The sequence below is a fragment of the Toxorhynchites rutilus genome, unplaced genomic scaffold (genome assembly GCF_029784135.1).
Source record: "Toxorhynchites rutilus septentrionalis strain SRP unplaced genomic scaffold, ASM2978413v1 HiC_scaffold_72, whole genome shotgun sequence".
Taxonomy (NCBI): domain Eukaryota; kingdom Metazoa; phylum Arthropoda; class Insecta; order Diptera; family Culicidae; genus Toxorhynchites; species Toxorhynchites rutilus.
The window spans coordinates 1-12,455 of NW_026600138.1; the positions used below are offsets into that span (position 1 = coordinate 1).

At 43.4% G+C, this 12,455-nt stretch overlaps 2 protein-coding genes across 2 annotated transcripts; one reads left to right on the plus strand and one right to left on the minus strand.

Moving 5' to 3' along the window:
- Nucleotides 1-3,440: 3,440 nt before the first annotated feature.
- LOC129782426 (histone H2B) lies at nucleotides 3,441-3,905 on the minus strand. The gene has a single exon (XM_055789616.1). It carries the CDS (start codon nucleotides 3,860-3,862, stop codon nucleotides 3,488-3,490), a length of 375 nt encoding a protein of 124 aa, XP_055645591.1. The 5' UTR covers nucleotides 3,863-3,905; the 3' UTR covers nucleotides 3,441-3,487.
- A 157-nt stretch (nucleotides 3,906-4,062) lies between these two features.
- LOC129782427 (histone H2A) lies at nucleotides 4,063-4,544 on the plus strand. The gene has a single exon (XM_055789617.1). It carries the CDS (start codon nucleotides 4,135-4,137, stop codon nucleotides 4,507-4,509), a length of 375 nt encoding a protein of 124 aa, XP_055645592.1. The 5' UTR covers nucleotides 4,063-4,134; the 3' UTR covers nucleotides 4,510-4,544.
- The last annotated feature ends 7,911 nt before the right edge of the window (nucleotides 4,545-12,455 follow it).

Below are 12,455 nucleotides of genomic sequence, written 5' to 3' on the forward strand. Positions count from 1 at the left end.
CCTGCAGCGATGAACCGTTGCGCTCCTTCAGCGTCCTGATGGCGGCCACTATCATCTCGTTAACCGGTGGATGGTTGGCGGGCTTTTTCGGCTTCTTCGCTGCTGCTGCTGCCGCCGCTGATTTGCCGCCTGCCTTTTTCGGCGATTTCTCACTGCCCACGGCTGGTGCCGCCAACGGGCTCTCGCCGACTGCCTCGGTAGCTGCGTTATTGTCCGACATCTCTCTGCTTCCTCTGCTGCTTTTTCAGCGCTTTTCCCTGTTTTGTTTTGTTTCGTTCCGTACCGTTACGGTCTGTGTCTTCTCCTAATACTGCGTGCGTGCGTGCGAGCGAGCTGTATTAAAGAGCGGAGTTTGTAATTTCCAAAAATTGCTACCCCGCTGAAGGTCCACTTTCGGCGGCTGTGTTAGGGATGCGGTCGGGTGACGTGCTCGTTTTGTGCTCGCACTATGCTAGGTACTGTTTCGGAGCGCCAACTTTTCTAGAGGCCATTTCGTCCCCTCTGGTGGCCTCTAGTGGCCAAAGCCACATACTCTATCTATCTGTGATAGTCCCCGGTCACAATGGGACGCATCCGATGTCCAGCGCAGACCAATAAAGGGACGAAATTCGATCCCGAACAGCACTGTGCCGTCTCACACCGGGTGCAATCCGACGGAAGTGTTCCGTTTCCGGCCAATCGCCCGATCGGACCGTTTCGAATTACCACAGCTCGGCGGGTGGGAAAGTTTCCCTACAGAATGGTGCATTGGTTGTTCGGATCCGGGTAAGCGGTCAGCCCCTAGTGACCGGCCAAGAAGTACCATCCGCGCCAGCAGCCGTTCTCAATAGCATGACAGCTGCTAGTCCATCCGCCGCCGCCGCGGACAGATGCCCACGATGGTCCTACCGGAATTAAATATTAAATATTATTTTGTGACCTGCTAGGAGTAGGGTCAGTGCCGGAATAAAATTACCACGATTCGAATTTAATTTGGAGAATATAATTTTCCTATAAATTCATCAAATTCATATTACAGTGATTTCAGTAAATATAGTAAATAAATTGCTTACGACTAAATCCCTTCACTATTCTTCCAGTCCTTCAGTCTTTCAGCTGTGTTCATCTAGCGTAACCTAGTCCCTAATCCGTATTACCAAGATTAAGCTCTGGACATTGTAGCTATATATTAAGAATAAGGCTCACCACTAGTGTCAAGACATTATAAGCAGCATTCAAGCACTGTATATATATATAAAAAAAAAAAAAAAGGTTCACGTGGAACTACCTTAGCTTAGCAATCATTCGTTTGTATTGATTAAATTCTTGATTGAATGAAACAGTTTCCAAATTCAATTGAGTTCAATATATTTGCTCTGTGAGTGAAAAAAATGAACAAATGCCGTGTAAAGTCAATTCATTTATTGTGATTGATTGTTCTTCGTTACAAGTAAATTTAATGACGGACCTTTTACGTTTGGTATGATGACTAGAACAAAATATATGTACGGAAGAATTATCAAACGTTTGATGAACCAGCCTAAGGCTGAAAATCTTTCCAATAAAGACAAAAAAAAAAATTATCAAACGATTATTTTATTTTACATTTCCCTCTGAAGTTTACATCCCAAAAGTGTACATACTTCTCGAATCTCGAATTTGCTTGAAACTGGGAAGTTCATTCGCTTCTAGTGGCTGCACGATTTTCCCAGGTTCCTAAGTTTAGAAGATCATGTTAGGACAGACATATTCCACTCTGCACAAAGGCAAGCGAGGACAAAAGTACTCGCAGTTTGCATTTATTTGCAGAGCCGATTTCCCCAGAAACCTCGGTTTTGAAGTCTGTGTTAGGGAAACACATTTCAATCGGAACAAAAATACCCCCGATTTGTATGAATTCGCAATGCCGATTTCCCCACGCTTCATGGATTTGAAGTCTGTGTTAGGGAAACACATTCCAGTCGGAAGGGAAGGTATTGAATTAGAGAGACTTTAAACTCTGAGAGTTCATTCGTCTCTAATCCAGTCGGAACAAAAATACCCCCGACTTGCATGAATTTGAAATACCGATTTCTCCAGGCACCTTGGTTCAGAAATCTCTATTAGGGAACACATTTCGGTGGGAACAAAAGCTCCCCCTACTTTCGTGTGTTCTTTTTCTTCTTTTTGGCTTTAAGAGGGTTTAAACTTTTCAGTTCACTCGCCTCTAGGCTCTTTCGTGTGCTTGCAATGCCGATTTCGCTGCTTGGTTTTAAAGTCTGTGTTAGGGAACATTTTTCGATGAGAACAAAAGTCCCCCTACTTTCATGTATTTGCAATGCCGATTTCCCCAAGGCTGCTTGGTTTTGATGGTTGTGTTAGGGAAACCGTAAATCGGGCCAATCAAAACGATGCAGTTAGGGCGTTTAGATAACGCCTAATATTTTACAGTTATTCAATTGTTTATCTAATGAAAAACAACATTTTGTTAGTTGCGATAGATGCGTAGAAATATTCCCTATCAAGTGATGCAAACATCTCTCCTATCCAGTACGAAATGTTCGAGCTATAAGCATTCGAAATCTTTCATTTTTTCCTGCATGTTCTGTGTTTAGGTTTTCATTTTACCCTCCATATATTCCGGTTAGACGTAGTCCCACGTCAAAAAAATCATTTCTCTACGTTGACTTCACGGTGACGAGACGTTGCATGTGTAGCGCACTTTATTCGGCTGTCATAGCTGCTTCCGCTTCGCTGTCAATCATGTTTATCGCTGACGCTAGGTGCAATGACTTTGACGGTATGTAACAGTATCTTACTTCTAAATAAACTTCGACTGTACAAGGTTCCGGAAAATCGAATGTTCGGAATTGAAGCACTTCTCTCCGAACTTCTGAATAAATTGGTGGAATTTCACTACTAGGGTATCGAGGCAGGCTCTCCCGTGAACCTCCGACCTTGTGAACTGTGTTACGAAAGAAATTTCTTCCGGATGCGTTGGAGTCTCTGGATGGTTGAGGGAATGGGATTGTGTTTTGGATTCGATGGAGTGTGGAGCCGATGATGCGTCGTAGGCCCTGCTGCTGCTTCAAGTACGTGTCAATTGGGTATTCTCAATCACCGGGGAGATGATTTGTTGGTAGAACAATGAAAGCATGAGCACGAGTGAGTTTTGATGTTAAGAGGCTTTAAATTTTTCATTCAGTTCATTCGCCTCTAGCCTTGAGAAAAGATACTTGGAGAACTCGCGGCCGTTAGTCGACTGGTTGCAAACTGGATTGACGACCACTGAATCGTGAATGGGCATGCATGAATGGATGCATCGGTATTTGAAGGACTCGGCGGCAGGGGTTGGGAAGAAGTTTTGGGGGGTTGTAAACAACAACAGGGAGTTCTAGCCGAACAAGATGGGGATATCGAGTGATAACAAAACAATAAACTCTTTAGATTAAAGACGATTTTATGGCCCTGAAAAGGGCCGTTTTGTTTTTTGACTTGTTTCGGAATCAACGCCTTCGGGACCAGCTCTTTACTTAGAGCTGGTATACTTCGTCACCGCTTTGGTACCTTCGGAAACCGCGTGCTTGGCAAGTTCACCGGGTAGTAGCAGACGGACTGCGGTCTGAATTTCCCGGGACGTGATGGTGGAACGTTTGTTGTAGTGGGCCAGACGCGAGGCTTCAGCTGCGATACGCTCGAAGATATCGTTGACGAAGCTGTTCATGATGCTCATCGCCTTCGACGAGATACCGGTGTCGGGATGGACCTGCTTCAGCACCTTATAGATGTAGATAGCATAGGATTCCTTCCTGCGGACTTTCTTCTTCTTCTTGTCCGTTTTCGAGATGTTTTTCTGCGCCTTGCCGGACTTTTTGGCGGCTTTTCCACTAGTCTTCGGTGCCATCGTGTTTGCTAGTAAGAACTACGTGTGAATTCGACGAGCGAACAAATCGTACTGAATAATTTTGTTTTTTTCACGCTCTTTTTGCCTTTGACCGCTTGTTCGTTCATCTCGCTAGACCCGCCCCTTTGGCTGAGTCTGCCGATTTGTCTCTATCCTGTGAGCGTGTACCGCTAGAGTACAAAACGTCCGGACCCCGTAAAAAAAGATATCATTCTCGTTCAAACCGTACCCCAGTGTGGTTCTATCGCATCGACAAGACAACACAAGCAGCTATGTCTGGACGTGGCAAAGGAGGAAAAGTTAAGGGAAAGGCAAAGTCCCGCTCCAACCGTGCTGGTCTACAGTTCCCCGTCGGTCGTATTCACCGATTGCTCCGCAAGGGTAACTATGCCGAGCGGGTTGGTGCTGGTGCACCAGTATACTTAGCCGCGGTTATGGAGTACCTGGCCGCCGAAGTGCTCGAGTTGGCTGGCAATGCCGCCCGCGACAACAAGAAAACCCGCATCATCCCCCGTCATCTACAGCTTGCCATCCGCAACGACGAGGAGCTGAACAAACTGCTGTCCGGAGTTACCATCGCTCAGGGCGGAGTACTGCCAAACATCCAGGCTGTTCTGTTGCCCAAGAAGACCGAAAAGAAAGCTTAAATGTTCTTTTCTGTGAGATCACACAAGAAACATAAAAAACCGTCCTTCTCAGGACGACAAAACTATTTCGAAAGAGTTTATAATGAAATCCCATGGTGACTTTTTTTTCTTTTTAATTTGACATAAATTCTCTTTATTTCTTAATTTTGTTTGCATTATAATAATAATACTACATTTCAAGTGATCAACCTAGGGGTTCTACATCTTTAAGTTGTAAATCCCATCGCGTTGTTAACTAGAGGCGAATGGACTGAAAATATATATTGTTATTGTATATTGTTATTACTTACCCGTTCGGGTTTCCTCGGATAGTAGTTCGTTTAGATAAGGTACATTTTTTTCCTACATACTTATCTCACTTCTTAACTGGGCGAAACTAGGCAAAATATTCACCTGCCCCCGGGCTTCTGAATGTCAAAGGGGAACTAGGCTCTGCGGAATGCACGTGTCTGTACAGGCGCTTGCTGCTTGGTCCTGAGCAACGAATACACTTTGGAAGTCGGCGATGGATGAAGAAGAGGCCGTCCCGCGCATGCGCATGTGTTGTTTTCGTCGATGCAAAGCTCTGTGCATGTCAATTGATAAATCTACCTACTTGACCAAACATCTTAGTCTACTATTTACAAAAACACTGTTGTCAACACATTGTCAAATTTCACGTCTAGGGTAGTATCCGGGCAGATTCATTCATGAACCTCTGTCGTTCTTGTCCAGGGAGTTGCCGTTTCTGGCCTTGAGAAAAAAAAAAAACCCTTGGGGACAAACTCTAACTATTCTGTTGGAGAAAACTTTTATGCGTAACTCTCTTCGCAGAAATAGGAGTAGTGGTCCTGAAAAGGACCGATGTTAATTTTTTGTATGTATTTTTAAAAAAATGGCTCGTTTAAGCGCGTTCTCCTCGGATACGACGTGCTAGCTGGATGTCCTTTGGCATAATGGTGACGCGTTTTGCGTGAATAGCACACAAGTTGGTATCTTCGAAAAGGCCGACCAAATATGCCTCGCTTGCCTCCTGCAGTGCCATAACGGCGGAACTTTGGAAGCGCAAGTCGGTTTTGAAGTCTTGGGCAATTTCGCGAACCAAACGCTGGAACGGAAGCTTGCGGATCAGTAATTCGGTCGACTTCTGATAGCGACGAATTTCACGCAGAGCAACGGTTCCCGGTCGGTAGCGATGAGGCTTCTTCACACCTCCTGTGGCTGGGGCGCTTTTCCGAGCTGCCTTCGTGGCTAGCTGCTTACGCGGTGCCTTACCACCGGTAGATTTACGAGCAGTCTGCTTGGTACGAGCCATTACAACGGGCGATACGAATACGATACGTTCTACGTTTTCTCAACGAAGCGAGCGAGGTTCTCACGGTACGAGAGCAGAGGTAGCAATATGTTGGAAAAATGATGATGATGATGTTGAATTAAAGAGGCTTTAAACTTTTCAGTTCATTCGCCTCTAGCCTTGAGAAAGGCCTTGGGTTTTTTTTTTTTTAAATCAAATTTCGCGCATGCTTCCTCTGCTCTCGTTTCCGGTAAATCATGTATATAGTGTAATAATTGTATAACATATGCTGGAAGAGAAGTACGTTAGTAATGGGAGGCATATTTGGTCACCTGGTAGTAGAAATAAGAAATGATTATATCAAAAACGCTGAAAGAAAATAAAATGAGAAATGATGTCTAGCCCAGGAAGCTGAAAGTGAATTATATGGTAATTAAAAGATGTTAATTGACTTGTGTGCCATCCACGCAAAATTTGAATTCGTATGTCGGAAAAGAGCCTTTTTTTTTACAAAAAATTAAAATCTGTGTATTTTGTTGTGAGTGTGTGTCTAAGTGTGTGTGTGGGTGTGTTTGGTTTGTGATATCTAACTACATATCTAACTAATTTTTTTTTTTTTTTTTTTGTTTTTTGTTTTTTTTTATATATATTTATTACTTTTTTTTTATAAATAAAATGTGTGTGACCTAACATATGTAATACGTTGGTAACACATATATTAGCTCACAAGCAATAGGTGTTAGTATGAATGATGTGGTTAAGTCTGTAACATATAGTAAATAATTGTATAGTGGTTAAATAAGCTCCAAAAGATCCGTCTCCTTCAGGAAATGCAGTAATTTGTCCTCCTCCAAGTTATCTCTTGCTAGGGCTGTCCTTGGGTTGTCAGCTATCTGAAACTTAGTTCTCATAAGGTTGTAACGTGGGCAGACAAGTAGAAAATGTTCTACGGTCAGCCTGACGTTACAGGTATTACAAATGGGTGGTTCGGCTTTTTCGACCAAGAACCTGTGCGTTAATTTGGTATGTCCAATACGAAGACGTGTTAGACATACTTGAAAAGATCTTTGGTTTCTATCCATCCAAGGATGGGTAGTGTTTTTAATTTTTCTCAAAAAAGTATCTCTGCAGATGTTCCATTCGTTCTCCCAGCACGTCATCAGAGATGAGTTAACCCATCTGATTATATCATCAGATGGGACGCTTGTGCTCCATAGTTCGGATGTTCTCCCTTCTTTGGCTAGGCGATCAGCCTCTTCGTTACCGCGGATTCCACAGTGACCTGGGATCCAGCAAAAGGTGATATCATTTTGGGCAGTTTTCTCTTCAATTGCGAGTACCCATGGATGTTTGCTACTTCCGCTCTCAAGAGCAAGAAGCGCGCTAGCAGAATCGGTGAAAATAACCGTCTTTCTGTTGTGTTCGCACTTTGATGTAGCGATAAGAAGTGCCGCTAATTCAGCTGAAAATACCGAACAGATATTTGGGAGTTGGAACTTAACTTGCAGGTTATTAGCAAAAATGCCGATACCTACTTGTAAACCATCAAAGGATCCATCTGTAAAGATCTTGTGGTGAAAAAGGTATTTACTGTGGATGTGGTTGTTGAAAATGGCCAAAACTATGCTGCTGTTTTCACCAGCTCGCACAGAGTTTTTAATTGACCAATCAATCTGAGGTTCCCGTTTATACCATGGTCGAAGGTTAATAATGGGAATTGGTGCAATCGTTGGAAGAGTGGTTCGGCATGTATCCTGCAACCAGTTATTCACTCTCGCAAGTGAGGATTCAAATGTTGGATGTTTCTCGAGCGTTCGTATCGCGCGCGTGCTGTAGAATCTCGTGAGGAACAATTTGAAGGGTAAATTGCCTGACTCAGCGAGTAACGCTTTACTTGGGCTAGTTCTAAAGGCCCCTGAAGCTAGTCTTATTATCTTTTGATAGCTAGGCCTCAGTTCTTTAAGCGTTTTCCAGGTGGCACGGCTGAAGAGTTCAATACCGTAAGTAAGTTTGGAATAGACTAGGCTTCTTCCAATGTTGAAGATAGTTTTGCGGGATCCTGTTCGGCTTCGACCGCTTATAACGCTAACTAAGTTAAGGCGGTTTTTAATGTCCGATATTGTACTCTTTATATGTTTATTGAACGTGAGTTTTTTGTCCACCATAACACCGAGAATTCGTGCAGAGTTGACTCGTTTAATGGAACTACCGTTCAGAAGATAAGAACGTAGTTTTTTCCTGTGACGCTTATTGTTGCAGCAATGAAGAACTTGAGATTTTTCAGCTGAGATCCTAAATCCCACGGAATTCGCCCAGTTATTAACAGACGAGATTCCCTCCTGAAGTCTTCTTCTTGCTAGTACTGGGAATGGGTTTTTTGAAATTAGCAGAATATCATCTGCGTATAGCAAAGCGTCAATATTTTGGGGTATGGCATCAAATAATGATTGCATCGCTATCAGGAAAAGAGCAACCGATAGCACAGAACCCTGTGGCACTCCATTTTCTTGCAGTTTACTGGTGGAGGTGACTCCTCCGAGAAGAACTTTGAAGCTACGATTTTGTAGAAAACTGCGAATTATCTCGAACAAATTACCTTCGATACCCCATTGATGGAGTTGGTCCAAGATATTATATCTCCAGGTTGTATCGTAGGCTTTGGATATGTCCAAAAGAGCGAGTTCCCCGTGGAGGTGGTCTCGCGTGATCACGTGAAGGTGTTGATCAAGTTGGCTGAAATACGTGTTGGTACCATTGCCTTGACGAAAAGCATGTTGTCGAGGATCCAGGAGATGACGTTCTTCAAGGTTCGTCATCAATCTCCGTTTGATCATTCTCTCGAAGACCTTACCTAGGCAATTGAGAAGGGTGATGGGACGAAAACTAGTGGCTAGTGGTTTTTTCTCCATCGGTTTAGGGATGGGGATGACTAGCCCTTCCTTCCATGAGTCGGGGAAACATTTGCTAGCCCAAAGGTTATTATAAATTTGGAGCAGCGACGTTTTGACGTGGAAAGGTAATTTTTTTAACATGCTGTATTCTATTTCGTCTGGTCCGGCTGATTTGCCTTTGGACTTACTAATGGACCACAACATTTCTTTCATAGAGAACCTGATATTGTAAATATGAGGTTCCCCTGAGTCCGAGGGAAACTCTGTAGTCTCCGCGGCAGTTTTACGAGCTTTGAAGTCGCTTTTGTAGTTGGAGGTGGCAGAAGTACTAGCAAAATGGTCAGCTAAATGTTCAGCAATAGTTCCGGGATCATCGGTAGTGGTACCATTGATCATAATGGAATAGCCTCGCGATCTTTTTTTGCCACTGATTGCATTAACCTTGCTCCACAGTTCACTAGAAGTTGTCTGAGGGCAAAAGTTATCTAGAAATTTAAGCCAGCTATTTTGTTTAGCTTCCGCTATAATTTTCCTTGCTCTAGCTCTAGTGGATTGAAAATCAGCTAGGGCAATTACTTTTGTCTCACTACCGTCCAGTTGTCTTCTAAGCTTCCTCAGCGCTTTTCTTCTGGATTTAATGGCCTGTTTGACATCGTTATTCCACCATGGGACTGCCTTCCGGCCGGAGATACCACTAGTGCGGGGTATATTAGCTTCCGCAGCTGCGAAAACGGCTTGGGAAAACTCCTCTACTGAATAGTTACCCTGTGCAGGTAACAGATGCGAAATGGTTGATTCGAAACCATCCCAGTCGGCAAATTGGTACAACCATCTCCTTCGCAGGAGGATTTTTGGATTACTGGTCAGTGTTCGGATGTGAATGGGAAAATGATCACTTCCTCTTAGATCATCATCGACACACCATCTGACTCTGGGCGCTAGGTCCCATGAGGTAATCGTTAAATCAATTGAAGAAGTAGAGCCAGAGTGTTCATCCATACGAGTATGTTGGAAGTCGTTCAGGATGATGAGGTTAAGTTGTTCAACGATTTTTAAAATAATTTTACCTCTTAAATTGCATCTTTGGCCACCCCATACAGTATGGTAGGCGTTAAAATCACCCATGATTATGAAAGGGTGTGGTAATTGTTGAATGGCATTGTTCATTTCTGCTTCCAAATTACTGTTACTATGCGTTGGGGAAATATATATAGAAGCGAGGGTTAACCGTAACGGTCCCGTGAGTTGGATTGCGCATATCTGTAACTGTGATGAAATTTGGATGAGGGTATGTGGGAGATGGCTCAAAACAGCGAGGCATACTCCACCCTGGCGTGAGGTAAGTCCCTCACGGAAGTACCACTTGTATTTACCTTGTAGTGAAAGGTTAAAATCGGGTGTAATCTTAGTCACTCTGGCTTCTTGGAATGCAAGTGTTAGTGGGAGATGTTTCTCCTCAGCTAACATTAATTTAATTTCATCCATTGACCTACTAAGCCCACGCAAATTCCATTGAATGGCAAGTTTTCGGTTGGATGTTGAATTTTGGACAACAGGTGTACTGTTTTTGTGTGGAGTGTTGAATTTTAAGAAATGTTATGGAGGCTCTTGAAGGGTTTAATTAATTTGGAAGGAGGTATATCAGAAATTATTTTGACTGTTTGTTACCTTTGGAAGTCTTGGTCTTCAGTCTAGGGTCAAATTTTAAATAATTTGGTATTGTTCGATTCGTATTGGGTACTGTTTTGTATGAAGTGGATGGTTGAGGGTCGGCCTGTTGTGGGGCGGCCGGTTGAGAGATTTCTGGTTGTTGGTTTTTATATCTTTTCCTTGTTTTATCATTAACGCGGAAATTTTCATCTTCAGATGATTTCAAATCATCTGAAGTTGAAGTTTTTGAATTTTTGATTTTACGTTTATTTAATTTTGCTGATTCAGTTTCCATGGGAATTTCTGAATCAGTTTCGGAATCGGAAGTGGAGATGGTAAATTCAATGTCTGGCTGGTTAACTATCGGTGTGGAAACCGTTTGGATGATTGGGGTAGGGTTGGGCTGTGTGCAGTTGCACTTACAGCGATTGCATCCCGTGCTTTGAACTAAGTTAAGTCTCTCTTGGACTTTGCTTGCGTACGAGGATCCATTTACTTTGGTCTGGTAGCTTTGTTTGGCTTCCTTGTACGATATTCCTTGGTCTACCCTCACTTTGGTAATATTGTTTTCTGCAACCCATGCGGGGCATTTTCTATTCGTAGAAGGGTGGTTGCCACTGCAATTTACACAGAAGGCAGGAGCGTTGCAAATGAAGTTCTTGGCTGTTTCTTCATTGCCTAGTTCTGGGTGTGCTTGTCCACAGTTTCGGCATAATTGGATCTTGGTTCTACATTTTTTTGAAGTATGTCCGAATTTGTAGCAGCCGAAGCACTGCATAGGATTCGGATAAAAATTGCGCGTGGGGGCGCGGATAAAGCCAAAGTTAATATATTCCGGGATTACAGTACCTCTGATGGTCAAAATCAGGGTTGGAGTTGGAATTAATTCCTTCTTAGTTGGGTCCATACGGGAAATTCTTTTGATCGCAATAACTCTTTGGTCAGCAAGCTCTTTTAAAAGTACAGCTTCTGCCATATCAATCACATCCCTACAGGATACCACGCATTTGCGCTGGTTCAAGGTAGGGTGATAAGTTATCTCCACAGGGGTTTTGTCAATTAATGACTTAATACCCAGGAGCGCATCTACATATTCCTTGTTACGAATATGGATCACGTATTGCAAATTATTGTTCTCATCGCGCTGTGGTCTCGCGTCCTTGAAATCGCGATCCGTAACAGCTTGGATGGTTTTGGAAACAACGAAAGGGTTTGATGGTAGATTATTCTTGCCAGTTGCTTTGAGCAATAAAATTTGGAGCTCCCCACATAAGGGGTCGGCCCAGAGAGGAGAGGTGCGTGTGGTGGGCACGCCATTATAAAGGTTTGTTGACTTACCGGCACTGCTGGAAGCCATGGTAGAGGCTGGCTATACCCGGGAGGTACAGCCAGGGGGGTTGATGTAGAGATACACACTAAAAATGGCACTAATGCAGAATAAAAAAAAAGAAAAGGCTCAACAGTTTCGGAGCTTGTTTCAAAAAAGTTTTTAAAATTTCACTAGAAACACTACTTTTAATACAATGAAACACTACTATAATGTCTATGAGGTTTAAAGAAAAACTGTTAAAATATCACTAACACTATGTACTGCTGCTGGGGGGGTGCGCCCCCGCACCGGAGAAACGGTAGTGTGGGTACACCACCACTCTGCAATCCAGGATCAAACACCAGCTGAAAATAAAAACCACCACCAGAGATAAGTAACCAGTAATAATAATGTGGGGTATATATAAGTGAGCTGAAAAAAACGCGCCAAAAACAGGGACCGACGCTAGGGGCAGTGAAAACTGCCGGTATCGAAAGCCACCAACCGTCTAGGCTATTCGGTGGCCTCCTCCTTGTCCTCGTCTTGTACACCTGTGGGAGAAAACTTTATTTAGGACTGATTAGAGCCTCAAGGAATTTCCTTTAGCATAGAACCAGTTGTATGAGGAGAAAACTTCTATTTTCGCTACTCTTTTCCAAGGGGCGCTACAAACATGACCGTCTCGGTTGAATGTCAGAAGCACCGTGATTGGAAAAAATGTCCGTACGTAGCTTTTATGCTCTTTATACTTGGATGTATAGTGGTGCCGACAGCTGTAGCCAATCACGACCAAGCATCGTGTGCGGATGCACCCAAGCGAGAG

Bases quoted from the DNA above. Each gene is read 5' to 3' on its own strand.
- LOC129782427 (XM_055789617.1), top strand. From the start codon at position 4,135: ATGTCTGGACGTGGCAAAGGAGGAAAAGTTAAGGGAAAGGCAAAGTCC.
- LOC129782426 (XM_055789616.1), bottom strand. From the start codon at position 3,862: ATGGCACCGAAGACTAGTGGAAAAGCCGCCAAAAAGTCCGGCAAGGCG.